This window comes from Condylura cristata, unplaced genomic scaffold, assembly GCF_000260355.1.
Source record: "Condylura cristata isolate star-nosed mole 26May11 unplaced genomic scaffold, ConCri1.0 scaffold00003, whole genome shotgun sequence".
Taxonomy (NCBI): Eukaryota; Metazoa; Chordata; class Mammalia; order Eulipotyphla; family Talpidae; genus Condylura; species Condylura cristata.
This window is the reverse complement of record NW_004567104.1, coordinates 22612345-22638625: the sequence shown is the minus strand read 5'-3', so window position 1 is coordinate 22638625 and position 26281 is coordinate 22612345. Positions and strand designations below refer to the sequence as shown.

The 26281-nt window shown below is 47.2% G+C and overlaps 1 protein-coding gene across 3 annotated transcripts in view; it reads left to right on the top strand.

The window, feature by feature from the left end:
* The window catches only part of MASP1 (mannan-binding lectin serine peptidase 1 (C4/C2 activating component of Ra-reactive factor)), a 57784-nt gene that overhangs the window by 28401 nt on the left and 3102 nt on the right, over positions 1–26281 (top strand). The window contains exons 6-14 of one of the 3 annotated variants that reach the window (XM_004675080.2): positions 806–1002; positions 2393–2540; positions 3632–3750; positions 4588–4666; positions 10824–10961; positions 11712–11786; positions 21447–21584; positions 23670–23783; positions 24831–25016. In XM_004675080.2, the coding sequence (XP_004675137.1) occupies positions 806–1002; positions 2393–2540; positions 3632–3750; positions 4588–4666; positions 10824–10961; positions 11712–11786; positions 21447–21584; positions 23670–23783; positions 24831–25016 (1194 nt within the window). Of the gene's footprint in view, positions 1–805; positions 1003–2392; positions 2541–3631; positions 3751–4587; positions 4667–6709; positions 7418–10823; positions 10962–11711; positions 11787–15638; positions 18033–21446; positions 21585–23669; positions 23784–24830; positions 25017–26281 lie in introns of those variants that run through there. The other 2 variants (XM_004675081.2, XM_012733647.1) reach the window with 2 other exon arrangements.

Genomic DNA, 26281 nt, shown 5'->3' with positions numbered 1-26281 from the left:
ATGCTAGGACTGGGGTCAAAAATTAAAATTTGGGGATTCAAGAGACCTCTATTTGAAACTCCTTCTTCAGGACATAGTTGTGAGATTCCAAGTTAGTCACCTCTTTTCCAGGGTCACAAATCTCTCATGTGCAAATGAGCACAATGAACAATGAACAATGACTGGCCACATCTAGAATGGGCCAGCTCATGATAAAGGTTCAGTGGAAAACAAAGGGGATATTGGGGGAGCTTATCCCTGACCAGAACCCCAGGACACTGGACCCTTGGTTGCAGCAAATGCAGTAGAGAATAAAGACGAATCCTTGAACTCATGGAACATACAGTCTAGTCGGGGCAAGAATATCCACAAACTAACGTGTTGCAAAATGTTTGGTGGTGGCCAGTGTCAGGAAAAACACAAAGCCAGACCAGAGAGACTATGTGTGAGTCGAGGGTCAGGGGAAGCTTTGTAAAGAGACCCAGTGGAGCTCTGGACTGAAGAAAAAACAGGAAAATGAGTTCCAAACCTTCCCTGTCTCAAAACCCTTCTCAGATCCCGTTTTCCCCCCACCAATCCCAGGGAAGCCCGAGGAAAGTGTTATTGCCTTCCAGCCTTGCAGTTTAACTGCAAAGTACTAGGTGACTAGGTGTGTGACCTTGGATAAGTCACTTCCCTCCTTCAACTATGCTTTACCTTTATGCAAAATGGGAACAATGACTGCTCCCTGCTCACTCCTCAGGGTGCTGGGAGGATGGTAACCAGAGAAGGGGGTCACTGAGGTCAGGGAGGTGTGCACCACCTCACTCCCATCTGTTTCCCACAGTGGAGTGCAGTGATAACCTGTTCACCCAGAGGACTGGCATCATCACCAGCCCTGACTTCCCCAACCCTTACCCTAAGAGCTCCGAATGCTTCTACACAATCGAGCTGGAGGAGGGTTTCAGGGTCAGCCTGCAGTTTGAGGACATTTTCGACATTGAGGACCATCCTGAGGTGCCCTGTCCCTATGACTACATCAAGGTAAGCGTGCAAGGGACACGAGTTCTGGCCAGGCTGAAAATTCTTGGCTGAATTAGGAATGCTAATGTCCATGGCTCTCATCCTTTTCCCCAGGACAGGGGGCCAAGTTTGTTTCCCCAAATGTAATTTAAGATAACATCTAGCCCGTTAGCCAGATCCATCCTAGGTTCTGCACTGATGCAACACTGGTCCCTTGGTCACAGACAAAATCCCTTTTACTATGCAATGTCACATCATCATGAAGTAACTCCGGGAATGAAGATCACCAGGCCATCTTGAATGCTGCCCACCACATACAGTGGCCCAGGAAAGTGCTGTGAGCCTTATCGTGGCACTTAACTTCTCAGGGCTTCACTTCTCCCCGTCCTTACAGCAAAGGTGTCAGGATGAAAATGTCACCCAGGATTGTACAAGTCACCAAAAGAAGGGTGAAGGAGACTTGGCCTCAGAGCTGGAAAGGAAAAGAGTAAAAGGCAGTGCCCAGATCTGGGAGATGGAAGATCTGGACCAGTGCTATTCTCTTCTCTCCATCGCTGCTCCGTTCCAGTCCAAATCTATTATCTCCTGTCAACTGCAAAGCTTCCTAGCTTGGATCCTTGCTTCTATCTTTGCCCTGTAAAATCTGTTCTCCCATTGCATTGAGGCTGAACTTTATAAAAGCCAGATTCAATCAAGAGTGCACTTGGGAGTGAACCTAACTTTCTCAACGCATGTGCTATGGCCTTTATCATTCCCACATTGGGTTGCCATTTTTAAAACTTGACAAACTCTTTCCCACCTTTCATCCTAACTCTTAGATTTATTGTTTTCTCCTTTGGAAAGTTATCTCTCCATATTGTCAATGATATACCTTACTTATCCTGTATGACTCAAATCCAGTGTCACCTCCTCCAAGAAGTCTTCCCTGACCATCTTTTGAAAAACATTATCTACATTACTGTCTATTGTATAAGTAATGTAAGATACAGGTTACATAGGAATTACTACATAGATTAAAAACACTAAGCATGCATTTATATTACATAAATATATCACCTTGTACTATTTATGACCCTATATTTATTTTGACTATTATTTAATGGTAGGACTCCCCAACTGGAATGTATGTTTTTAAGAGCAGAGGCCTTTCCAGCCTGCACACATGGATAAGAGTCAGCTCCTCCCTAAGCCATAATATGTTGTTCATCTCCAAGGAGAGCAACAACCTGCTATGTCCACAGCCAGGGTCGCTGCGTTTTAGAAATGGGAGGGCAGAGGTGATGTAAATGGTAACACATGGTAAAAATGCCAGTGATCACTATGGAGTCTATGTGGAGGCTTCCAGAAAACCTCTGCCCTGCAACAGTCACTGCTGCTCAGACAGGGTCCTTCTCTATCTTGCCTCTTGCAGATTATAGCAGGTTCAAAAATGTGGGGGCCCTTCTGTGGAGAGAAGGCCCCAGAATCCATCAATACTGAAAGCCACAGCATCCAGATCATGTTCCGCAGCGACAACTCAGGCGAGAACCGGGGCTGGAGGCTCTCATACAGGGCGACAGGTATTGTGACCTCCCCCACCCTGGTCCCACTTGAAGGACAGTGGCTGAAGGACAAGGGATGCAAGTCTGAGACTCTCCTGGAGATGTGGGGGACTCCTGGCAGTGCCACTGATTTAAGGCCCACTGTCCTTTGTGACTAATTTACCATTTATAAAATTGGTTAAGGACACAGAGGTAGTATGTTTGACTAGCTTGGTAGTGTTCAAAACATGCTACACTATAGAATCATGTGGGGACATTTTTCTTTAACCCTTTTCTTGAACCCCACCTCTTTGCCCTGCCCTTCACTGGGCCTAGGCAAGATGCTTCGAGCCCTTTTTTTTCCAAACTGGGGCTAGAATCTGGATGTAGGTGTAGAGTACAGAATGCTTCATTATGGTGGTTGACCCCCAGAGACTGGTGAAAAGCCCACTGACCTCACTCCCCAGGGCCTCAAGGTACCCAGTGCTGACCCAAACCCTGACAGAGCTGTGTGACCCAAGGGACCTATAGAAACTGCAGGAAGAAGAGGCAGGGGTTAGGACAAGGCCACAGCTGGATGTGACTAGTGCAGCTTGTAGACTGAATTCCCGACCCTGCCTATGGTATCATACTCAGGGCCTAGTGTAAGAAGAGGAGTGGAAATGCTGTTAGCAAAGAAGTTTGTGACAGAAAAACCATCAGGGTTGAGTCCAAATCTGGAAATCCTGTCAGGTGCAGCCTTTTGAAGGCACAGGCCAGGAAGTATCAGAGCTCCCTGTTCATGCAGGAATGCAAATAAATGTTTGGCCTTTACTCTGGGGGATGTTGTAAAAGTGTGCATCAGGCGGGACTGGCCTCAGTGATTATTAATTCCCTCTCCAGCCAGTTTTGATAAAATCGAGTCAACCACCTCATTTTACAAATGAGGAAATAGTGGTTCAAGTTAGAGCGTGACATGCTCAAGTTTCCAAAGTGAATCTTCTTCAGGATCTAGAAGGTCCAGGCTCCCCAATACCAAGTTCTGTAGTTTCCCAACCTCCATCAGACCTTGGGTCTCGGAGCTCGCAAACTTGCTGTCAGGCTTTTCTAGCAGGTTTTTCCCTAACTGCTCCTCCATTGCTCCCCACCAGGGAACGAGTGTCCAGACTTACAGTCTCCCATCCATGGGAAAATTGAGCCTTTGCAAGCCAAGTATTCCTTCAAAGACCAGGTGCTCATCAGCTGTGACACTGGCTACAAAGTGCTGAAGGTACAGGGCCCGCCCTTGGAGGCTGGGGTGGGGGTGGGAGTGTGGGGTGCAACCCACCAGAGAAACTCTCCAGAGCCTCTCAAGGCAAACAGGCTTCATTTTATCATGGCCCCACAGAGTATTTCATGGCTTCCCCATAAACCTCCAAAATACCCCAGAAATTCCAGTCTTCTGAATATCTGAAGCATGAGTCCCAGACTCTCCTTCTGGAAATAGCACGAGACTCTCTTATCAGAGTATGGTGTGGTCGAACAACCTTGCAAATCTGTCAAGTTTATTCTGGGGAAACTCGGGTGGGAAGCAGGGACCTCAAAGCGGGCAGGTAGGCACTGCTCACCCTCTCCCCTCTGAAGCAGTAGTGCTTCCAAATCAAGGCCATCTCTGAGATGAGTTGAAATTCTGGTGCCTGGGTGAGTCTGATGTGTGACCAAGCCAGAGAATCAGTGCTCTCAAGGACTGGTTCTCCACATGGGACCCCCGGACCATGGCACCTTCTACTGGGAATGCATGTACTGACAGGCCAGGCCCACTGAATCAGAAATTCTGGGCCAGTGGACAAAACCTCAGGAATGTTGATGCCCAGTCATGTTTTAGAACTACTGCACTGAAAAGGGGTGATGGGTATAGATTTCCCTTCCCTTCCTGTGCCTCTCTGTAGAGTTCCATGGGGAATATGACTTCAGCCTCTATCTTACCCTTTTCTCCAAACTCGCGTTGGCAGCCCATGATGAACATCTCAGTCAGAGACAGTCAAACTTGGGGTTTAATTTTGTTTTCCTGGGAAACAAGCCACCAACTCACCTCTCCTCCCCACCTCTTCTTCATGTTTCTTCCTAGGACAAGGTAGAAATGGACACCTTCCAGATGGAGTGCCTGAAGGATGGGACCTGGAGTAGCAGGATCCCTGCCTGTAAAAGTAAGAGAATAAAATCAGTTGGTGACAAGGATAACGAGTTCCCTAGCAGAGGGGGAGAGCATGCAAGAGGGGAAACTTGGTGAGCGCACTGTGAGAGGAGAGGAGCGGAGCAGAAACTCAACAGACACCTGAGGTTGGACGAAAAAGGCTACTAGTGCCCTTTAGCAATCAGGCTTGAGGATTCTAAAAAAAAACGTGTGGGTCCCAGTTTACGTTCTAGATAATCATTTTACCTCTCTGCAGACAGGCTGACAAATTCGCTAAAGGCATAGCCCATCTCCAGGCTGGAAACTAGCTCTGACAATTGCTAATTCAGGGAATTATTTTGGCATCTGTGCCCTGAGCTAGTGACTTTGCCACTCTCTGTCTCTCTGTGGCTGTCAGCCTTATCCCTGGAGTCCTCTGGAACAATTCCGACTTTGGGCTGTTCAGCAAGGGCTTGAGGCCAGCGCAGGGGGTGCATGTGAAGCAGGGAAACATCTCTGCACTGGTGTTTGGGATCCAGAGATCTTGCCTTAACTCTGCTCCTAATACATCTGTGGCCATGACATTGTTCTTCACCTCCATGGTAAAATACAGAATTACGAGTAACCTGAATATTCTCAATTATATCTCAATGGTTCTGAAATGATACTATATATATAAATCATGTAGAGAGTTTAATGAAAATACAAATTGCCAGCCACCACTCCCTCCCCTCCCCAGTGATTCCAAGTACAAGATATACAAGGACCACAATGTTAGAAAACTGATCTATGGCAGCAGTGATGAGAGGAAGAACAGTGACAGAAAGAGGAAAGGAAAGAAAAGATGGGGAAAGATTTGCTTTCGGGAGAAGTGAGTAGTCAAAACGTAGGGTTGGACCACAGCCCTCATTCTGTGAGATCCTTCTTCTCCATGGCCAGTGCCTAGAAGGCAGGCAGGTCCACCCCATTGTCCCAAGGGAGGCACTAGGTGTGGGGGTGGGGGTTCCCTTGAGGCAAATCTCAGGCAATTTAGAGAAGACTGCGCTTGTTTTTTTCAGTTTTCTCTTTTATATGATGATGTGGCTGGAATCAGAGCGCCTGGTGGGAAAAGGGCGGAGGGAGAAGGGGGTACATTTTATGACTTCAACAAAAAGTTTCCCAGTTTTTTACTAGATGCCTGTGCAGAGGTCCATAGGGAATTCAGATGGAAAAGACACAGTCCAAACATCAAAGAGCTTAAATGCCAGCCAACACATCTGCCACCTCCTCCCACGCAGGGCTCATGCGCAGTAGGGTGACTGAGTTCTCCAAGGCACTCTCAGGGCAAAGCAAGGGTTCTCTCAAGGAGGACGGAGGGAAGGGTGTGAGGCAGCACATGGCGTGGCAACCAGGAAGTTCTACATCCAAATCCAGACTGGACCTCTACAGGGTCCCAAATCAGTTTAGTCAGATGCTTTTGGCCTCAGGTCCTGAATTCTAGATCGTTCTGAGGGCTGAGTTAATAGCGTACATCTCATACCTCGGAGCACCAGAAATAAGGAAAAGCTCAACGAAAGCTATTTCTTCCCATGACTCAACCTTCTCAATAGGAAAAGTGTGGCCTCTCTATTTCATGCTTTGGGAGAGTAGGAAATGTTAATAATACATTTTTTCCTTAATGAAACAGAGATGTTTTTATTATAACAGATGTTGGTAGAGTAAGTAATAGCACTTGGTGGTACCATTTTGTGACTTAATGTTCTTTGTATACAAAAGAATACCCCATTATTCCACACTAAAGGGGAATTTTTGCCCCTAATAGGGCCTGCTTCTCCCACCATAGAGATAATCTTCAATAACTACTGTAAATCCTCAGGATGGTTCCAATTCTGCAACCCCAGACTGTCCTTCACACTGGCTATCCCTAAACTGCACCTCCTAATCAATTCTGATGGAGTGATTTCCTTATTTCCTGCATAAACTGTTTCTGCTTTGCTGGCTAATTTTTCTCTTTCTCTTCTTTCCCTCTCTCTCTTCCTCTCTCTGCATCCTTTCTCTATATCTGCTGATCCCTTTTTGACCTTCACCATGGTGGCAGAAACCGAAACGGATGTGGAGAGCGAACTCAAGTCAGAACAAGTGACAGAGTGAATGACGGGACCCCACACAGTGCAAACTTCCAAGAATGGACTCCCCACAACACAAGACAGGGGGGGGCCTAGAGCTACCCCTCCCTGCCCCCCCAACTCTCCATTTCCCGATTTAGTATGGATTAGAATGAATGCCAAACAAGGCAACACAGTCTCATGCAGATGAAACTCCTGAGTGGATGAGAACAATTCTCCATTTGTGGGTTTGCCCATCATTCAAACATTTCTCTGGAAAATGATGAAAGACAATGGGGCATTTTATTTTTTAACACCACTAAGTAGATTGTACTGCTCTCAGTGGAAAACAGCTTTGGTCTGAGAGACTCAGATTTAATATACAATCCCATGATCCTCTGCTGACCAGGTCAAAGTGACCTATGCTTTCTAATCCACTCCACACTTCAAATTTAAGTGGGCTGGAATGCCTGTAACTTTATGTCTTCAATGTTTTTAACCTGTCACCCCTTTGGTAATAGCCATGAGTCGGTGAAATTAATAACTCATATAGCATGGATTATAAGGAAATCTAGATATATTCTCCCACTACAGTTTCCCTTCCACTTCTACGCAACACCAGTTTCAAATTCCATCACCAGAGGCTCTTTCCTCTGAAGCTTACAAATTTTTGAAAATTCACTGATTAAAGTTTCTGGAAAGCCAGGTATTGCAAATGACAGCATCAGTGCTCAGTTCTGGTGCCTGGGACATCACTGGGTCTTACATAGGGAAGGGCTGTGATGTGGCAGCCAGCGTGCTGGGAATCTCGGCTTCTGCCTGGAAAAATGCCTGGACACACACTTTGGAGAGCCTGGGCACTGATTCCATGGTGACTACCCACCCTAATAGCTGAATGCCCTTTTCATGAGGGCAGTGTCCCAGGGGGATCCACAGGGGACTTAGATGCCCTCCTAGGGAAGGGGTTCCTTTGGGAGGGGAGACAAGACGATCACTAATGAAAAGAGGGAGTTGAATCGATTCCATTAAGCATACAAATATGGCAGCTAGAGGAGTCATAATGTAGGGAGAAAACATGATATGAACACAAACAATTACAATATCAGGTGTCATAAGACACATGCATCAGAGAGAGAAAGGAGGAAGCAAGGAGAAGTGAGGAAACCGGCCTCCCTGCTCAGAAGAATGAGAAGAGGCTTCTGGGAAAAAGCAAGTTTGATCAAAGTCTCGAGGTGGCAGAACAGTGGACACAGGTGCTGTGTGGGGAAGGCAGCAGAGGAGACCTGGCATCAAGAGCAGGCTGTGATGCTGGGCACAAGCTTACAAGGGGAAGAACAAAGACAAGGCATTAGGGCGTGAGAGCATCCCCAGGGCCTTATTGTTAGGGTGAGCTGATGGTGTGTGGTTTTCTTGGAAGCCCAGAACTGGAAAAGCTTGCACAGGACAGCAAGTCTGAAGGAAAGCAAACAGCAACTGGGGGGCAATGGAGTCCTGTGTGGAGACGTGCAGTGAGACAGGGTGGCCCAGGGCGTGATCCCAGAGCATGGATGTGACCCTTGGGAGCTAAAGAGGAAAGGATGAGAGACTTTCTAGAACTAAGAAGGAAGGTTATCTGAGCAAGCAGGATCTGGACACATTGTGCCAGGCAGAGATCAAAGGCCCTAGAGCAGGAACTTGCCTCGAGTGTCATAAAGACATGGCTTTTGGCCTGCCCTGTAGACTAGGGAAAGGGAGACCCCTCCCCAACTTGCTCAACCCAAGGTCAGCGACCTGCTTCCTATCATCACCTCCTGTGTTTGGTGGTAGGGCCAGCTTTATCAGTAGTCAAAGTTACTTTTCTAGAGTGAAGTGAAGCTGACCCTCCATCCAGAAAATATCTCCACCCAGTGCTGGCTGTATAACAGAACTCAATAGCCTGGTCTTCTGGCCATGTCTGAGATCAAGCCTGGAATTCTTCCATCTGGAGCTAGGTATGAGATTTGGCAGATACCTAAAAGCAAAATGAACTGCTAAAGCAAAATTATAGGAGTCAAGAATACCAAGATTCTTCACCCATCAATGGCATTTCTTAAAAAAAAGAAGAATCTGCTTTGTCTGTCCATGGGAAAATACATTTAAAACATTTATAGCTTTAAGTACTAAATAGCATCACCTCTTGTTACCTACTGCTGACCTCACATGCTTCCCTGAGATTTGTTCAGGGTGTTGAAGGTAAGCACAAGCATGAACCAGGTCTTGGCTTTTATCTTCCTTTTGGGAAGAGCTAACTGCATTTGCTCCCATCCTTCAGCCCTCCCTTCCACCCAGAAAGACTTGCAGTTTTCTAGATTTTAAGTGAGAAAACTGTTCTTTTCAATTAGAGAGATGAATATGGACCTTAAAGTTAAAAACACAATTCCAAGCACCAGCTCAGGGATAAACATCCCCACCTGTTTCCTCAGGAGGAGGAAAAATCTAGAAACTTTATGGGACTTTGGATGTGGCCCCCTAAGACTAGTGATTGACAACTGGTGTCCACCATGACCCAGCTAATAATGATTATAAGCTAATTTAATTAGAAAACAGCCCTTAAGAACTGATGGTTTGGTTTGCTTAAAAGGACACTGAGTTTAAGGTCAAGTCTAGCTCTCTGACTGCAGATCCCTATGACTTTAAACTAGTTACATCTCCGCTCTAGACTCATCTGTACAGAAGATATTCGAGCTTGCCTCCCTTGTTGCTGAACTGAAGGCAGAAAGCCAAAAGCCATGCCACCAGTTTTTGAGAAAAGAACCAGTTGAATGTGAGGTCACCAGCAGGAGGCTGGAGGCCTGGCGAGGCTCTCAAATCAGGCCCTCAAGGATGGATGGAGCATTGGACATATATATGGGGTCTAAGAACAAATACAGAAAATGATGGGTTGCTTTCTGCTAAATCAAGTGAAACTAGAATTTGGACTCAGAACTGCAACACGCTGAGCAGCCCTGGCTTCTGAGTGTTGTCCCTCTAGCCATGAGGAGGCCACCTTAGTCCCATCTTCTAAGGCTGTGCTGAGCCCAGGCAATGAGAGGCCTTGCAAGGAGTGTAAACACTGCTCTAAGACTGCACTCTGACCACCACTTGTTGACTTAGGAAAGATCGGGATTTTTCTTTCCTTGTATAAAGTGAGTCAGGGTATTCTTGCAAGCCCATTCTGCTGTTCTTACAAGATAAACAGAAATAGTCGATGACCAGCATGACCACCATGGTGTCACATTCAGGTTCCTGTCCAGTGGTGCAGTTCTATGAACCCTCTGTGACTCTCTAATGCTGCCATAAGCTGTTAGATTCACCATGGGGATTTCTTTGGCGATGAACACTAGCCCCTAACAGAAGCCCCAAGTGGCGACAGACAGGTTGGCTCCTCAGTCTCTGACCTGGCTCCTGGCAGATGGAAGCAGGACCCTGTGAGTTTCAGCGATGCCCCTGAGACCTGGCTGCACTGGGGGACTCCCCCAAGGCCACCTCTGAGGAATAGGCAACTTCGGTCTTATCCTACAGCCAGCACCAATGTCCAGTCATCAACAATTGGAAAAATGTTCAGGTGGAAACTAAAACCTGGTTCACCCTGGACCCTGTCGCCTTCCTTCTGTAGCCAAGGGAAATGCCAGCACGGTGGGTGGGGTAGGGCTGTGCTTATGCAGGAACCAGCTTCCTTTTGTTTGTATTTTCTTTTGTTTTTCATGCCAAGCTCCAAAGTGAGCGCATTCGCTCATCATGTGGTTGGATCCAGAAGAAGTGAAGAGTCTTTAGTTCATATCAGGCAGAATTTTCTGGGGCTTTGTGCTTGGGCAGAGAGGGTAAGAGGGTTGCACACCTGAACTGGAAGTTAAGGAAAGGACCTTTGGGGAAAGCGCCTGGGCCTGCTTACCTCTCAGCAGATGTGCCCTTGTTCTGGAGTTGTCACAGAGCAGATGTGTTGACCACACTGTAGCACCTTGTGAACCTGCACAGCCCTCTGACATGTTCTCAGCTACAGCACTGTGCTCTGAGGCTGTGTGCTGTGCAGAAGTGCACGTCCTCCTGAGACCCACCAGACAGCACGAGAAGAGCCAAGGGTAACGATGGGGTCACTCTCGTTTCTTCCAGTTGCAGACTGCGGTGCACCGCCAGAGCTGGAGCACGGGCTGGTCACCTTCCTGTCCAGGAACAACCTTACAACATACAAATCTGAGATCAGATACTCCTGCCAGCAGCCCTACTACAAGATGGTCCACAACATCACAGGTGAGCCCCTCCGTGCTGCACCCATCCACTCTGGCCTCACACCCGCAGACTTCAGGGTTAGGCAGCGTGCTCAAACAGCGTGTCCGCTGGCCACAGTTTGGGAGGAAAACAAGTGGAGACCTGCCTCCCCTCTGCCACCCCGAGGTAGCCTTATGGCTGCTCAGCATAGTCACATGACACAGCCCCCAGCATAGGCGGTGCGTTTGCAGAGGCCAACAGCTTTGCCTCTGCTACAGATTGACACTAAAAATTTCTCTTGTTTTTCTAAGCCTTTAATCCTCATCTGTCAAACAGTGAACAGTGATAGTTCAAGAGCTTTTATAAGACTCCATGAGACGGTGACCTTAGGTGTAGTTTGTTAGGTGGGGAAGGCAGGGGAAGGTGAACACCACACCCGGCTCTGTGACCATGAGGAAGCCCCTCTGGGCCCCAGGCAGGGTGGCTGGGAGCTAACGGCACAGACGGGCAATGGCAAATACTTCACAGCCTTGGACTCCACAGTGTGGCATTTGTTTTTGAGGGCAATGAATGTTGCTGGTTATTTTGGGCTGAAGAAGGCCACGGCAGATCCCCATTTTAGAAAGATCCTTTAGTTTCCACAGTGGTTTCTGTGGAAACCACTCAGAGAGTAGTTTCGGAGACCACTCAGACTTGTCATGACCCACAACAAAGGTTAAGAACCCAGATCTATTTTCTGTGTGCCTCAAATCAACCATTGTCTCCCTCTCCAATCATTTTTCACTCTCCCAGGTATATATACGTGCTCTGCCCAAGGAGTCTGGATGAATGAAGTGCTGGGAAGAAGCTGGCCCGCCTGCTTGCCAGGTACCTCGCCCTCCTGTCCTTTTCCTCAAGGACTCCCATCCAGGGCCCAGGGAGTTAGTATGGTGGGGGGTGACGTTTTAATTATTTTTTAAGAGATATCATCAGAAAATTAAGAGTCAGAGTTGCTTAACCTCAGAAGGTCAAAAGTCAGAGATGTTTAATACTCCTTCTTAAACTAACGAACTTCTATATCCAGCCTGTTTTGTCCGGCTCAGGGTCTCCCTGCCCCTCTGTCTGCAGGTCTGCCTCCTCCCGCACCAGGTTTGCACCCAACACAGCACATGTGTGTGCACCTGCTGTGTGCCATGGAAATCAAATAGGCACCTTGTACTCAGCTTTCCCTTTTCGGAAGGGATAATGAATGACAGACAAGTAAGAAATGATTTTAAGACGGAATAAGAATTTCTCCTAAAGAGCAATGTGCTCAAGTTTTTCTGATTGCTACCTACTAGTGGTTCCCCTATTAACTTTAAAATCAAAAGAGAATTTTGCGGCAAAAGGAAGTGTCATCGTGCATAAAGATTTGGGGAATATTTTGGGACATTTATGTTAGCATCAAGGTACAATCACAGTACAAACATATATTCTAATTGACTTGTAAGCACATGATAGCTCCAAAATGTAGGTTTAAAGAGAAAATCAAGGAAAAAACCTAAATTTAATTTCTTCATGACATAGAACTTCACTTTTTTAAAAAAAGCAAGAATTGTAAGACAGTATTGAATAGTATTCAAGAATAAAAATATCAAGACATTTGAAGTTTTGAGTGGCATTTGTATTTTATTGAATTAGAATATTAGGTAAACCAAGATATTGTATTTTTGAATAGCATGTTTTAGTGACCTTCAATATTTGCTCATTAAGCTTATAGAAGTTAGATTACAAAGGAAAGGATATGGTGTTGTCGACCATCTATCTTTGAGAACTGAAAGAAGTATTAGCATGCAAGCTTTTGTTTTGATCATCACTGTGCTTTACACTCAGAGAAAGAAGAAGTCACTGCACAAGGTTGTCTGGGAGTGGAGGGATGAGGACTGGCTAGGCAGACTTCATTTAGGAGGACTTTGTGCCTGAGAAAGGACTCGTGAGGAAGTAGAATCCTGAGAGGTCAAACCATCCATACTTTGTTGATTCCCTATTAGGCTTAGCAGGATGCACACTCACATACTGTAGTTAGTGAAGCATCAGAGAAGATGGGAAATGGTGGCCCTGTGTTAAACTACAGGTTCAAGTCCATATTTTGCTAGGATACTATGTACGCCAAAGAAAACACCCTGCAAATGTGCTCCATCCTGAGTTTTCTTATCGCAACATGTACTGTGATAAGAAAGATGGGAAGATGCACTGAGTTGGAGTCAGGGGTCTGGCTCCTTGAACCCATGCTGTCACTTCCTGGGAAATGTTTGGTAAGCCATCTCACCTCTGTGGGGCTATGAGTCCAGATCTCAGAAATGAGGGAACAAGACCATGTCAGCCATGACATTCTGTAACTCTTAATGGCTGCCATACTCTATACTTATCGAATGTATCTCAGATACAATGAATTATGAAACTTTAATGCTTGAGGCTAGGAAAAACCAGACCAGAGATTTCTAAATTCTGTCCACCTAAAACTCTTGAGATTAAATCCAAAAGTAAGCTGAATGAAGAAAGGCATTTCATAGAGCAACATAATATCTACCTTTTTAGAAAACCTGTGAAGCAAGTATTATTCACTCCCTTATTTTACATACAAGGAGGGTAAGAATCAGTGAGCTATAATTATTTGCCCAAGGACAACCAGAGGAAATTAGGGGCAGAGCTGGGAGGAGAAACCAAGAACTGTCATCGACACAAGCTAAGCTGAACCATTCTGGACTCTGCTTTTGTTTCATGCCTCCCTCATGAACCCAGACTTCCAGATATCGAATTTTGTTTTAATGTCCCTTGCTCAGTACCTTGTCTTCTAGAGTACACATATGACTTCAGCACAGCTCAGGCTCTGATATTTCAAGAAGATTCTTTTGCCAAGAAAGACTGGATGAGGATGGTAGCTGTCAAAGAGAATGGTTCCATTTCAAAGACGTGTTGTATCATTCAACTTCTTGAAAGGACAAGAGCATTTCAAAAGGAAAAATAAACTTCGGTGGAGAAAATGAAGCTGGAGTCAGAAGAAACAGTCTCCACCTCTGGCTCTGCCACTAATGACTTTTAGGAACTCACTTGCCCTCTCTGACACTTGGCTTTTCCATCTGTAAATTAGCTGTTCTACAAGCTTCTCCAGCTTGAACATCCCAAGATCTGGCATCTCAGCTGGAGAAAGGCACAGTCCGATACTGGTTTGTTGTGATCATATATTGTATCACAGAAGTGTCCCCCATGAGGGCACTTCTGTATGAAATAAGTTGTTATATAGTCACACACCTGCTTTGAGATATTACTGCTTACTTAAAATTCGAAGTCTGGCCTTTGAGTCTGAAAGTTAGCAAAGGCCAGGTTGTCTGACCGGGTGTAAATGACAAGGTGCCTCAGAATCACATAAGAAGCATTGGGCATCAAAGAGAAGAGCATCAAAGAGAAGGCTGTTGAAATCCTGTCTTCCCAATGTTGTCCCCAAAACTCAAATACCCCTTGCCTGAGCTTTAAAGAATTGTTGAAAGCATCCAGAAGCCAAGGAGTGTAGCCTGGCCATTGTAACCAAGGGGAGGCCCATGCTCACACCAGGCTCACCTCCCAGGTCTCAGAACCCTGCCTGCCTGGGAAGGACATGTGTGAGCTTAGCAGGGCAGGTACCGAAGACCTTCTGCTCCTGGGTCAGAGGAATTGGCTACAAGAAGCTGATGGTGAATGTGCATGCTTGGGGTACCATTCGGTGGAACGAAGTTTGCTCAGACCTGTCTTCTTCCTCTGACGCTATACAGGACTTCTGAGTGCAATGATGGGTGGCTCAGAGCAGAGCCCATACATCATTGCTTGTAGATCATGCCACCTTTCCATAACCTTGCATAGCCTGGGCATCTGTTCCTTTAGTGGAAGAATAAAAGGTTAGATACCATATGGTGATGGTCATTATATGGAATGACCTTTTAGGATGCCATTTATGGGATGACAGCTGTCAGATTCTAATTAAACTGACGTTTAATGACCATGTTTACTTAGGCTAGTTGTTTAATCTATTGGTCTAGATTGTTACTATTACACTCACCTGTAAATGAGGGTGACTGAGGCAAATGAAATGAAAATAGTAGGGATTCGGAATTGTAAGGATCCCTCAACATCATCTGGACCATCTGCTTTATTTAGTAGGACAAATGTTGAAATCCAGAGAAGGAACTGGACTTACTCAACAGCCGTAGAAGAAATAGGAAAGAAAAGTCAGATCAAGGTCTCAGATATCTTGGTTCAGAGTCCAGTTTTGCTGTGACCTGCTAGACAGTCTTTGAGGCTCCATCCTTCTCTCAAAGCCCACGATCTATGGCCTTTGGGAGTTTTCTTAGTGCCTGCAGCATGGGCCACTGCTGGGATATGAGATGGCTTTCAAGGGAAGCAATAGGAGATATGGCCATTGCTAGAGAGCATCTTGGCCTAAAGATGGTCCAGATCAAAATTGATCTTGGCTGGAAATGGCTTGGGATAGGACAAGGCCAAGAATAGCATGGCCTATCCCGTAGAGGCCACTGGCTCTGGAAGTCTATCCTAGAAGGACCTGGGGCAATAGGACCCTGCACAGAGCTCTCCAGCTCAGCAAGGCCCAGGCAGAGCAGGGCCTGTGGTGGCATAATCTACAATGGGTGAGATGTTGAATTTCTCTTGGTGTGTCCTCTCACACGGCTGACCTGACCAGTATCTGTCTTCTGTCCCCACCCCTTGCAGTGTGTGGTCAGCCCTCCCGCTCCCTACCCAACCTGGTCAAGAGGATCATCGGGGGCCGGAACGCAGAGCCCGGCCTCTTCCCCTGGCAGGCCCTGATAGTGGTGGAGGACACCTCAAGGGTGCCAAATGACAAATGGTTTGGGAGTGGAGCCTTGCTCTCCGAGTCCTGGATTCTCACAGCAGCCCACGTGCTGCGTTCCCAGCGCAGAGACAACACCGTGACTCCGGTCTCCAGGGAGCACGTCACCGTCTACCTGGGCCTGCATGACGTGCGGGACAGATCAGGGGCTGTCAATAGCTCAGCGGCGCGTGTGGTTCTCCACCCAGACTTCAACATCCAGAACTACAACAACGACATAGCGCTGGTGCAGCTGCGGGAGCCCGTGCCCCTGGGGCCCCGTGTCATGCCTGTGTGCCTGCCGAGCCCTGAGCTGGAAGGCCCAGCACCCCACATGCTGGGCCTGGTAGCCGGCTGGGGCATCTCCAACCCCAATGTGACGGTGGACGAGATCATCAGCAGCGGCACGCGGACCTTGTCAGACATCCTGCAGTATGTCAAGTTACCAGTGGTGCCCCATGCAGAGTGCAAAACCAGCTACGAGTCCCGCTCAGGCAATTACAGTGTCACCGAGAACATGTTCTGTGCCGGGTACTATGAGGGCGGCAAGGACACGTGCCTTGGAGACAGTGGTGGGGCCTTTGTCATCCTCGATGACTTGAGCCAGCGCTGGGTAGCCCAAGGCTTGGTGTCTTGGGGGGGGCCTGAAGAGTGTGGCAGCAAGCAGGTCTACGGGGTGTACACTAAGGTCTCCAACTACGTGGACTGGGTGTGGGAGCAAATGAGCTCCCCACGAGGTCTCGGAGAGCTGCAGGTGGAGCGGTGAGCTGACAGACGTCCTCAAGGCCTGCACGCCCTGCCACAGACCAAGTCAGGCTGCACCACACACTTCCGACAGCACACTCCATGTTACCCATCAGGCCCAAAGGAATGGAACACACCACTCCCATCTGCCAGAGACAGCCCCCTGAGGCCCCAAGAGGCAGCTACGTGATCAAGGGCAAAGGGTCTCAACAAGAGACTGGCCCAGGACCCTGTAAGTTCTTTCTCCACTCCTGGCCTCACTCTTCTCAACAATATAGCAAGGGAGCTAGACCTCTCGGCCAACGTTAGCTCCTCTCAACCATGCTTTCCCATGGCGTGGATTCACTCCTATTCAGTTATCACTCCCATTGGCTCCCACTGTTGGTATAGCTAAACTTGGGCCTTATTGGGCATTATTAGAAAATGTTTCCTCACTTTGAGCTGGATTCTAACTCCAATTTTTGTTCCCAGCCCTGCCCTCTGGGCACAGATATGTGAAGGCCTCCTGCAAACTACTCATGTTTCAGGAGAGAGAGATCATATCCAGAAGCCCCTCTCTCTGAGGTTTCTCTCCCAAAAGCTTCATGGAGCTTATTACTTACATTCTCCATGAAAGAAATTCCAAAGGACAAAGAGAAGGCTGGGAAACAGGGGGAAGGGAATAGCATTGGGAGGCTCCCCAACCCCTTTAAATTCCTACTGTCAACTCAGAACAATGTCACATAGGTTCATGTGTCACTGCTGAATAGCAGCTGACAACACAGGTATCACACTTGCCTTTCCACATGAGTGCAATGCCTTGAAACATACCATCTGGAGAGGCTACCTGGGCCCCAGCCGTAGACACGGAGACGCCACTGGACTGCTTGCAGTATGCGCACACTGGCATGCACGGTGCTTCTTGGCAGGAAGTGGGAGAAGAGCGGGCTCAGGACACTAGGAGTATCTGATCCTTCAGACCACCCCGCATGTTACAACCTGATATCTGCGGAGAACCCACCCAGCATGGGTGCTCAGAAGGATCCACCCTTCCAGTTTCCTAAGGCCAGAATCAAAAGGAGCAGAGACTTCATGAAAATGAATGAAGAGACAGAAAGCTGCAAGTCAGGGGAGTTGGTCACAGCTCTGCCCCCTACTGGCTGCATAACCCTTGACAAGTCACTTCCCTTTCTGGACCTCTGTCAAAGGAAGGCATTATACCCCTCAGGGTCCTGCCTACTCCAGCACTCTGTGCTTCCAGTACCAGCACTCCCTCTCTGGCCTTCCCAGGGCTAAGCATCCTCCTTCTCCCTGGTGCTCCAGCTCTTGGGATTCTCTGCCATAGAAAGACAGTCGGACAAGCCCCTTAGAGGGATTCTGACGGAGCCATTAGAAAGTGTCCACTTTTCCAATTGGTTCAGCAAAGTACACCTCTATGTCTGTGAATAGTACATATAGAGAATGTTGTATCTTGTATATTTTATATCACAAGCTTCACTACTTTGCAAAGTGCCTCTGCATCTGTTTCTTTTATAAGGGGTATAAAGTGGAAATAAACCCTCTATGGATAATCAACAGCCTTCATGTGGTTTTGGTTATTGCTGATTGCATATGTAAATGTTTCCAAGAGAGATTTGCCCTTCATAAAGCCAAAATCTCTCCCTTACAAAAAAAAAAGGTAAAACTTTGTCACCTGTATATCATCCAAGGTGATAAGGCATTGGGGTTGTTCATGGACATGTTTCCGCTTCAAAGCTGCATTTCCTACACTGAAGTGCCTGCCATTTAAGTCCTTGACTTCAAGGAGCTCAAACTGCAAATCAAGACAAGGCTAAGTGCATCTGGTTCTTATTCAGGCAAAAGGAACTAAACAGCAATGAGGACTAGAGATTATAGTATCATGCAAACTTATAGGAGATGGCAGAGCCCTGAAGGAGACCTGGGTAGTTTCCAAAGAGGTTCTGAAGAATTCACTGGGAAGTGAGAGGAAGATGCAGAGCCAGAAAAGGCCAAATCAGGAAAGTCCTTGGTGACTAGAGTGAGGTGGTGAGGACTGAGGGAGAGAGCAGCATCTTGGAAGTCATCCTGTTTGTTGTCTGCCCTGTAACCAGTGATTCTCTAATTTGGAGTATATCAAAATCACCTGCAGTGTTTATTAGAAATGCAGATTCCTGGATCACCCACATAGGGAGTTCTGAATCAGCAAGTCTGTAGAAAGTGGGGAGCAGGAAGACAGAGCTTAGGAAGGGTTGAGAAGCTACTCTACCCATTCTGGAGAGAGATGGTAAAACCCCACCAAAGTTAGGGTTCTGGCAGTCCAGATATGGCGGTGAGTAAGTAGTGTACTGGGCAGGACTTGGGGTATAACATCATGTACGATGGTGCAGGCATCATGCAAGATGTATAACATCATGTGGATGGTGCTTTTGGCTTATAGCCTAATGAAAACACCAATTGTTGACACTATTAAGAACTAAAAGAAACATTTTGTGCTTATACTTTCTATGTAGCTGGTTTCAAGGATTGTCATGTGTTTTCAGATGTTCCCTTTCCTCAGTATGTTGTGACACTTTAGTAGTTGAGCAGTGGAAAGCACGGGGAGCTCATTATAACATGGAGTGGAGGAGACACCTTCTGCTTTTCCTGGTGTTTGTTTTTGTTTTCTGCCTTCCCAGCTTAGTGACTGATTCAATATGGGGGTTGAAGAAAGGGAGCATTAAGAATGCAGTCTGTGCAGACATTATCAGACATCTGGAATGATGAAGGGAAGAAGGTTGGTAAAGGGCAGAGACCAGGGCTTGGTTTTGCTGTGCTTGAAGAGGAATAAGCAAGAAAGGACTACATCAGAGAAGACAGATTAGAAACACTGATGGGAAATTTATCAGGGTGTAGGTGGTTTGGCTACCTGGGTGGAGACTGGAAGTCTGCTGGAAGTTTGCAGAAAAGAAAAGAGTAGACGGCAAGAAGAGAAGAGAAACCCTGAGAAAGTGACAAAGTTGAGAGGTCAGAACCAGGAAAAGAAGGACTCAGAAACCGAGAGGCTGGCTGTTCCCTCAGAACAGGGACCCAGACTCTGCTGTGGGCTCTGAGAGACAATCCAGGCTGCAGGCCCAACGCTTGTATTTAAAGTCCCTAGTCTTTCCCTTCCTTTCACGAACCTGTCTTTCCCTTCCCCTTCCTCCCCCCGGGTGACCTACATTTTTATCTCTTTCATGAGACAGAAACCACCCTAACAAATCTCCTTCTCTGTGATTTATAGTTTGAATTATATGTTTATATGTCTGGAGTTTATGTCCTTAAAACTTTCTCATCTCTCATTATTACTATTGACTTTTCAATGAAAGTCTGTATTTCCAGACTGTTTTCTGCTTTTCTCTTCAAAAATCAAAGTTGTTTCAGCCTCATCACCAATAGATGTCCCGGTTTCAACAATGGAGAGCTGTGGGCCAGGAACATTCCTAGGGATGAAGCACATGTGAGCTAAAATTTTAGAAAGCATGTCCTGCTCCACATTCCATGCCAGGCTGAAGGTCCCTTGAGGCCCAGAGTCATTCTGCCTCCATCTGTGATCATGGGTCTCCTGAATATTCCAAGGGTCACTTGATGTCCAAGACTCTTCAGAAGAACTTTCTTCTTTCAAAGAAGGGAAAAAGGAAAAATATGGAAACTAAGTGTCAGCTTTATTTCCCAGAAGTTTGACTATGGAAGGGAGGAGAGAAAGAGACTGTGGAACAGGTAGAATCAGGGAGCTCTGAAGAGAGGACAGTTTTCAGAGTGCAGATAGAAAGGAGGCTGATCAGGGTGTCCGCACCCAGTGGGCAATGAGGATCTGCAGGGTGTGGGCGCAGCCAGCCGCGAGTGTACAGAACGACAATCAGGAGGGGCTGCCGAGGTAGCTGTGCAGTCCCCTGTGACTGTCCCCAGGGTGCCCAGGAGGCTGGTGACAGCTACGAGGCAAGCAGATGATTGCTGGGACCCAAGGGCTCGGGCCGTGAGTGCCCTGGGGGGTCACAGAGATCAGTTAGCTGCGCTGGCCAGGGGAGGAGCCCAGAGTTGGAAGTTTGGACAACTAGTCATGCCACTCACTTGTAGATTAACTTTTGGCAACTCAAGTGCTTTTTCTAGACCTCAGTTGCTTTTGCTGTATGAGGAAAGGCACAGCCTAGAGGTTCTCAAGGACTTTTCAGTTGTAAAGTTTTGTGTGCCTGTATCCCTGAATCTAAATCAGTAGAAACAGAGTATGAAATTGGCACATGTTTGATGTGGGGTCTTCAACTCCCAAGACCCCAAGGAAAGGTTCTATGAGAAGAGATCACTGTGGATGAGCCAAAAAGATATAAATTGGTCAAGATTCTTTAAAGTGATGGAAACCCAACATAAACTGAAGGGAAGAGAGCTGATAGTTTCATGTAACTGAGAACTCCACACCATAAGGCTGAGCCGTGGTTAAATCAAGGGGTTCAAAGATCAAGTTTCGTTCTCTGGCTTCCCTTGTCTTCCAGCTCCACTTTTTACCTGCTGATAGCATCACTCCCAGCACATTCTCCAGGAAGTGATCATTAGCGGATCTGAGTTCTGGCCAGCAGCTCAGTAAGCCCAGACAAACAAAAAACCTTCTCTTTTTCTGATATGTTTCGCCCAACTCCCAATTCAGCCTTTCGTCAATGTGGTCGGCATTACAGTCCCATCTCTGAGCAATTCCTGTGGTTGAGAGGCTTTTATCAGTCAGGTCTGGATCTTATTCCAGCACCCAAGAACTTAGAAGAAAGGTCAATCCAACTCAGCTTATGCACACTAATAAAGGGTATGGGGGCCCCAGAGGAAAATTGGGGTGCAGTTTCTGAAAATAGCAATAGATGCTGGAAGACTGAATATAGCAGCTGTTCCTTACAGAGGGTGATGAGCTAGGAACTCTGCCAAAGGATGGAGCCCAGATTGTGATCTGTATCTCCCTCCGTTGGCTGCAGTGTGTGGGCTCCCCAAGGTCTCCCGGACACCGATGGCCAGGATCTTCAATGGACGCCCGGTCCAGAAAGGCACCAGCCCCTGGATTGCCATGCTGTCTCACCTGAATGGTCAGCCCTTCTGTGGGGGTTCCCTTCTAGGTAAGGAGAAACTGCAGTGGTGGGGACCCAGGGATGCGGAGCAGGGCAAACCCTTTTCCTGGAGCTGACCAAGATATCTTCACTGAGAATCACTGTCCCCTCTAGGTGCAGGGGCCTTGAATGCGGTGAGGGCCAAAGACTCCTCAGCTGGAGCCAGGAGGCATTTTCCCTGGGTTCTGGCTCCTCCAGCTCTCACAAACCTACTGAGTTGGTCTCTAACACTCGCAAAGATCAGAGCCCAGCCCCCCAGCAAGAATTACACATAAGGCATTTGCTTGTGGCCCAAAACTTGGGGTATGTTCCCGCCGCAAGTGAAGCAGGACTCACCCTGGAGGAGTCACAAGGAAGGGAACCTTACGATGACCTTGAATGCCATGCATAGGGGTTTAGATTTATCCTGAATAAGGCTGCAAGTTTATAAGCATGTTTTAGAAAATTCTTTCCAGGGGCAGCCCAGAAATAAAAAGGGTTAATTGGACACCAGATGTTCAGCTATCACAATAGTGGGGAGGGAAGACTTCTGCCTCTGAATTAGGACAGGGGACTAAGAAATAAAGCAGATTCCAAAGCACTGGCAAGTAGGGCTGTCAGAATTTTGTAATAGATTGAATGTGGCTACATGTGGGTGAGTGACTGGGAAAGGGGACTGGGGGCTCATCTTGCCTTAGTTTGGTCAGGGTGATGTAAGGTCATCCCAGCTCTGACATCATAGGAAAATTTCATAGCAATCTAGAGTCCCGGCCAGTTCCTGGTCTGATCCCATTACAGAGGAAGAAGATAGAGTATGTCTGGCCATGCCAGGACTGCTCCTGGGCGGTGGGGCTCACTCTCCTGACTTACCTCCTCCCAACTATAGTCAGCTAGGGGTAGACCCTTGTGAGGGCCATGATCTGCATGCACCAGGAAATGTGAAATGGAACTAGGCCTTAGAGCCCCTCCTCAGGGGAACTGCTATGTTCCTACAAACACGGAGATAAAGGGTCTTATTCTATGGTGCCTCCAAAATCTGCTGGGCAAATAGACCTCCCTGCTTGGACCTTGGACTCCATGGAAAGTGAGAGAACATCTATGAAATGAGAGTTTCAGATCAGTGCAGTGGTGGCAGAAGCATCATTTGGGGAACTTTAGAAATATAGTTGTGCCTGGGCCCTGTGCCTGTTACGTAGCTGGTCAGGCTTTGGGCTCAGACACTGGTTTTCATTTTATTTCCCCTGGGGGTTGGGGATGTACATGCTTAGTGGAGAAGAACCTCACTAGATCAATGATTTTCAAATATTCATTTTCCTGGGAATTACTTGAGAAGCTTGCTAAAACCCCCAGATTTTCCTTTTGGATGCAGATTCTAATTCAGTAGATCAGAGACAGACCTGAGTGTCTAAGCTCCCAGGTGAGGTTGATTCTGCCTGAATCAGCAGGGGCACCTTGAGTCTCTACACCTGAAGGGCAGTCAGTGAGCCAAGACCCCACCTTAGCCTATGTTTGGTGAAAGTTTGTTTAAGATGTTAAAAAATATATATTCATTTTTAACTTGAGTTAGAAGAGACAGATGAAGTCACTGAGTTAACGGCTCCTGTTTAAGATGTTAAAAAATATATATTCATTTTTTTTAGATTTATTTATTTATTTGTACATACAGAACTGGGGTACAGGCCAGAGGTGCCTGTACCTCGCCGCCCAGGGGCGGCGAGAGGCTTCACCAGAGACAGAGTGGGGAGCAGAACAGGCAGATCGATGAAATACACTGCTGAGGGAAGCAGCGGGCGGGTCAGGAGAGGTCTGCCACGCCATGTGGTCACCTCCGGGGCAGGTGGGAATCGAACTCATGCGGAAGTGGTTTCAGCTTCTTAGTGCAGTGCTTTAACCCGCTGCGCCACCAGGGAGGGCCATAAAAAATATATATTCATTTTTAACTTGGGTTAGAATAGGCAGATGAAGTCACTGAGTTAACGGCTCCTCATAATAGTAGCATCATATAACAGTCTGTCTTAGGGCTGAAATGCAAGAGAAAGGGGTGCCCTGGAGTAGTCTGAAGGCCTCAGCTAGAGACAGTGAGAGGCAAGACAGTATATCTATTTCTGTCCCCAGGCTCCAAGTGGATTGTGACCACAGCTCACTGCCTCCACCAGTTTCTCAATCCAGAGGACCCAATCCTATACGACTCATTACTGCTCAAGCCTTCTGAATTCAAAATCATCATGGGTGAGTGAGGGGCAAGCTGGTACCTGAAGCCACTGTCATGTGGCACTCATCCAGTCATCAGGGCAAGGTGCCTAGCATGAAACCACCAGACCTTTGACACAAGGCAGGAAGGAGCAAGTTCTGTAGGAGAGAAACTGATATAGTGCCATGGTAGTTCACGGGGAAAAGATTTCTAACTGAAGGATCTAACACAAGAATCAGGGATTTCATGGAGGAGACAAACATTCATGGCTTAGGCTCTGAGGGTGATTGTATGGTTTGAACACTTGGCAATGGGCAATACGGAACAAGGATTGTAAGGCAATGGCATCAACCCATGATGAAAGCCAGAGATGGCAGCCCACGAGAACATGCGGGGAAGGGCACCAAGGGGGATTGTTAGTGCTTGCGTGAGGGTACCCACAAACCCCAAACTATTAAGGGGTACATGCTCTAAACAAGAGTCTTCAAATTGTCACATAAAAAGTAAAGGGAGCATATTCTTAGCGTGATAGCACTTTAATAGAATTGATGTGGATAGAAAAGGAGAAGAAATTATATTCCTAATAATTGTTTCCCAATAAATTCTCCTTTCATGGGCAAATGTCCAAGCAAACAAAATTACTGTGAAGCACCTTGTGGCAGGAAACCACAAGAAAGGGGTAAGGCAGGTGTCAGACAAAAGAGCAAGGTCAAAGTTCAAATCAAGATGCCAATTGCTGTTGTCTCTGCCACAGTCTTCCCGTGTCTTTTTCAAGCATCTCTGCCTGGCTTCTCTCCACATGCCTCCTTCAAGTGTCTTTCCCAGCACTGCCAGGGAGCATGTCGGGCCACAGAAGCAAGAACACAGCTTACCTGCATTTCCTATTATATAATCTGCTCAGTTCCACCCCCTAGTTTCCAGTATCTCCCCGTAACAGGATGACTGGGAAAAGGTGGGTGAAGGGCATAGTGAGGGTAAGGCTACAAGCAGGGGCTGGATGGGACAGGGCTGACAGGGAACAAGGGATGGCTTTCACCTACATGCCTCTACCCTCCGCGTGACTCACATGCCTTCTTCTTGGCTAGGCAAGCATTGGAGGCGCCGGTCTGATGAGACTGAACAGCACCTCGGGGTCAAACACATCTTCCTCCATCCGCTATATGACCCCAACACATTTGAGAATGATGTGGCTTTACTGGAGCTGTTGGAGAGCGCAAAGCTGAATGACTTCGTGATGCCCATCTGTCTGCCTGAGAGGCCCCCACCAGAAGGTACTGCCCCACCCCTGATCCTGCCTCTGCAGAGCAGCTGGTACCTCCATGATGCCGGAGAGGCTCTGGTGCCAGCTAAACCAGCTGGCGATGTCGGTGTCAGCTGCCCCCTGCCGCCAAACAGTTAGGTCAGAACAGGTTCCACAGCAACATAAGTGGTGGAACAATAGTGCAAACAGCAGGCCTGGTCAAGTACTCCAAGGACTATAATCTCTCAGGGTCCAGGTAGGAAAACAGGATCCAGCCTAGTTTTTTAAACTGAGAGAATTTAATATTGGATATTGAAGGACTGGAGGAGGGGAAGGTTGTGCTGGTAAAAATATATTCACAGGAAGAAACCACCACTTCGAGTACTGAGGCAACAAAGGAGAAAGGTTGGAGTTAGAATCTGGGAGCTTGGAAATGAGCATTGGGGAGCAGGAAATCAAACTTCTGCACCGGGGCTGATGGTGCTGAAATAAGAGTTGAGAACAGCTTGCTACCACTCAGGGAGAAGCCACTGCTAGGTGTCAACAGCATGAGCAAGCCTTCTTAGAAGTGCCCCCTATTTTCAGGAACCCTGACAAAGCAGAACTGCCCTCTCCCAGTCATCCCAGCATCACAGCAGAGGATAGCAGGGCAAGTCTGGAGCTGAGGGCCAAGCGCTTACTCACCAGCACAGGCTGAAATCCCCAGGCTACCCTTTTCTACCTGGGTGATCTTGAGAAAGTCAGAGGCCCTCATTGCCTTCACCTCTAAACTAGAGTTAATACCCAGGGGATGACTGTGACACTAACGTGAAATAATGTAGTCAGCTATATCCAACATTGAACAAGAGCCCAAGCCACATGGTGGCTTCCTGTCCACTCTGTGTTCCTGTCCACTCTGGGCTGAATTCAGTGATGCATGTCACAGCCACCGTCCTCTCCATCAAAGAAACTACCAAAAAAAAAAAAAGAAAGAAAGAAAGAAAGAAAAAAAAAAACGGCTGAATGGAATCTGAGGAGGAGTGCTTGTGGAAAGGCACAAGTGTGCCTGATTTATCAGCGGCCATGTGCCTACCACGTACCAGTTGCTGGGCCATCACTCATGTATTTATGACTTATAAAAGGCTTGTGAGGTGACACTGTAGTCCCATTCTACAGCAGCGGAAACTGAGGTTTAGTGAAGCAACTTACCCAAGGCACAGCTTGTAAGAAGCACACCTGGGGCTAGGATTCAGGTTTTCTGGCTGAAAGCTGAGTGCTGTTTTCAATATTCAGGCTCCTTTCCAATAAAGAAACAAT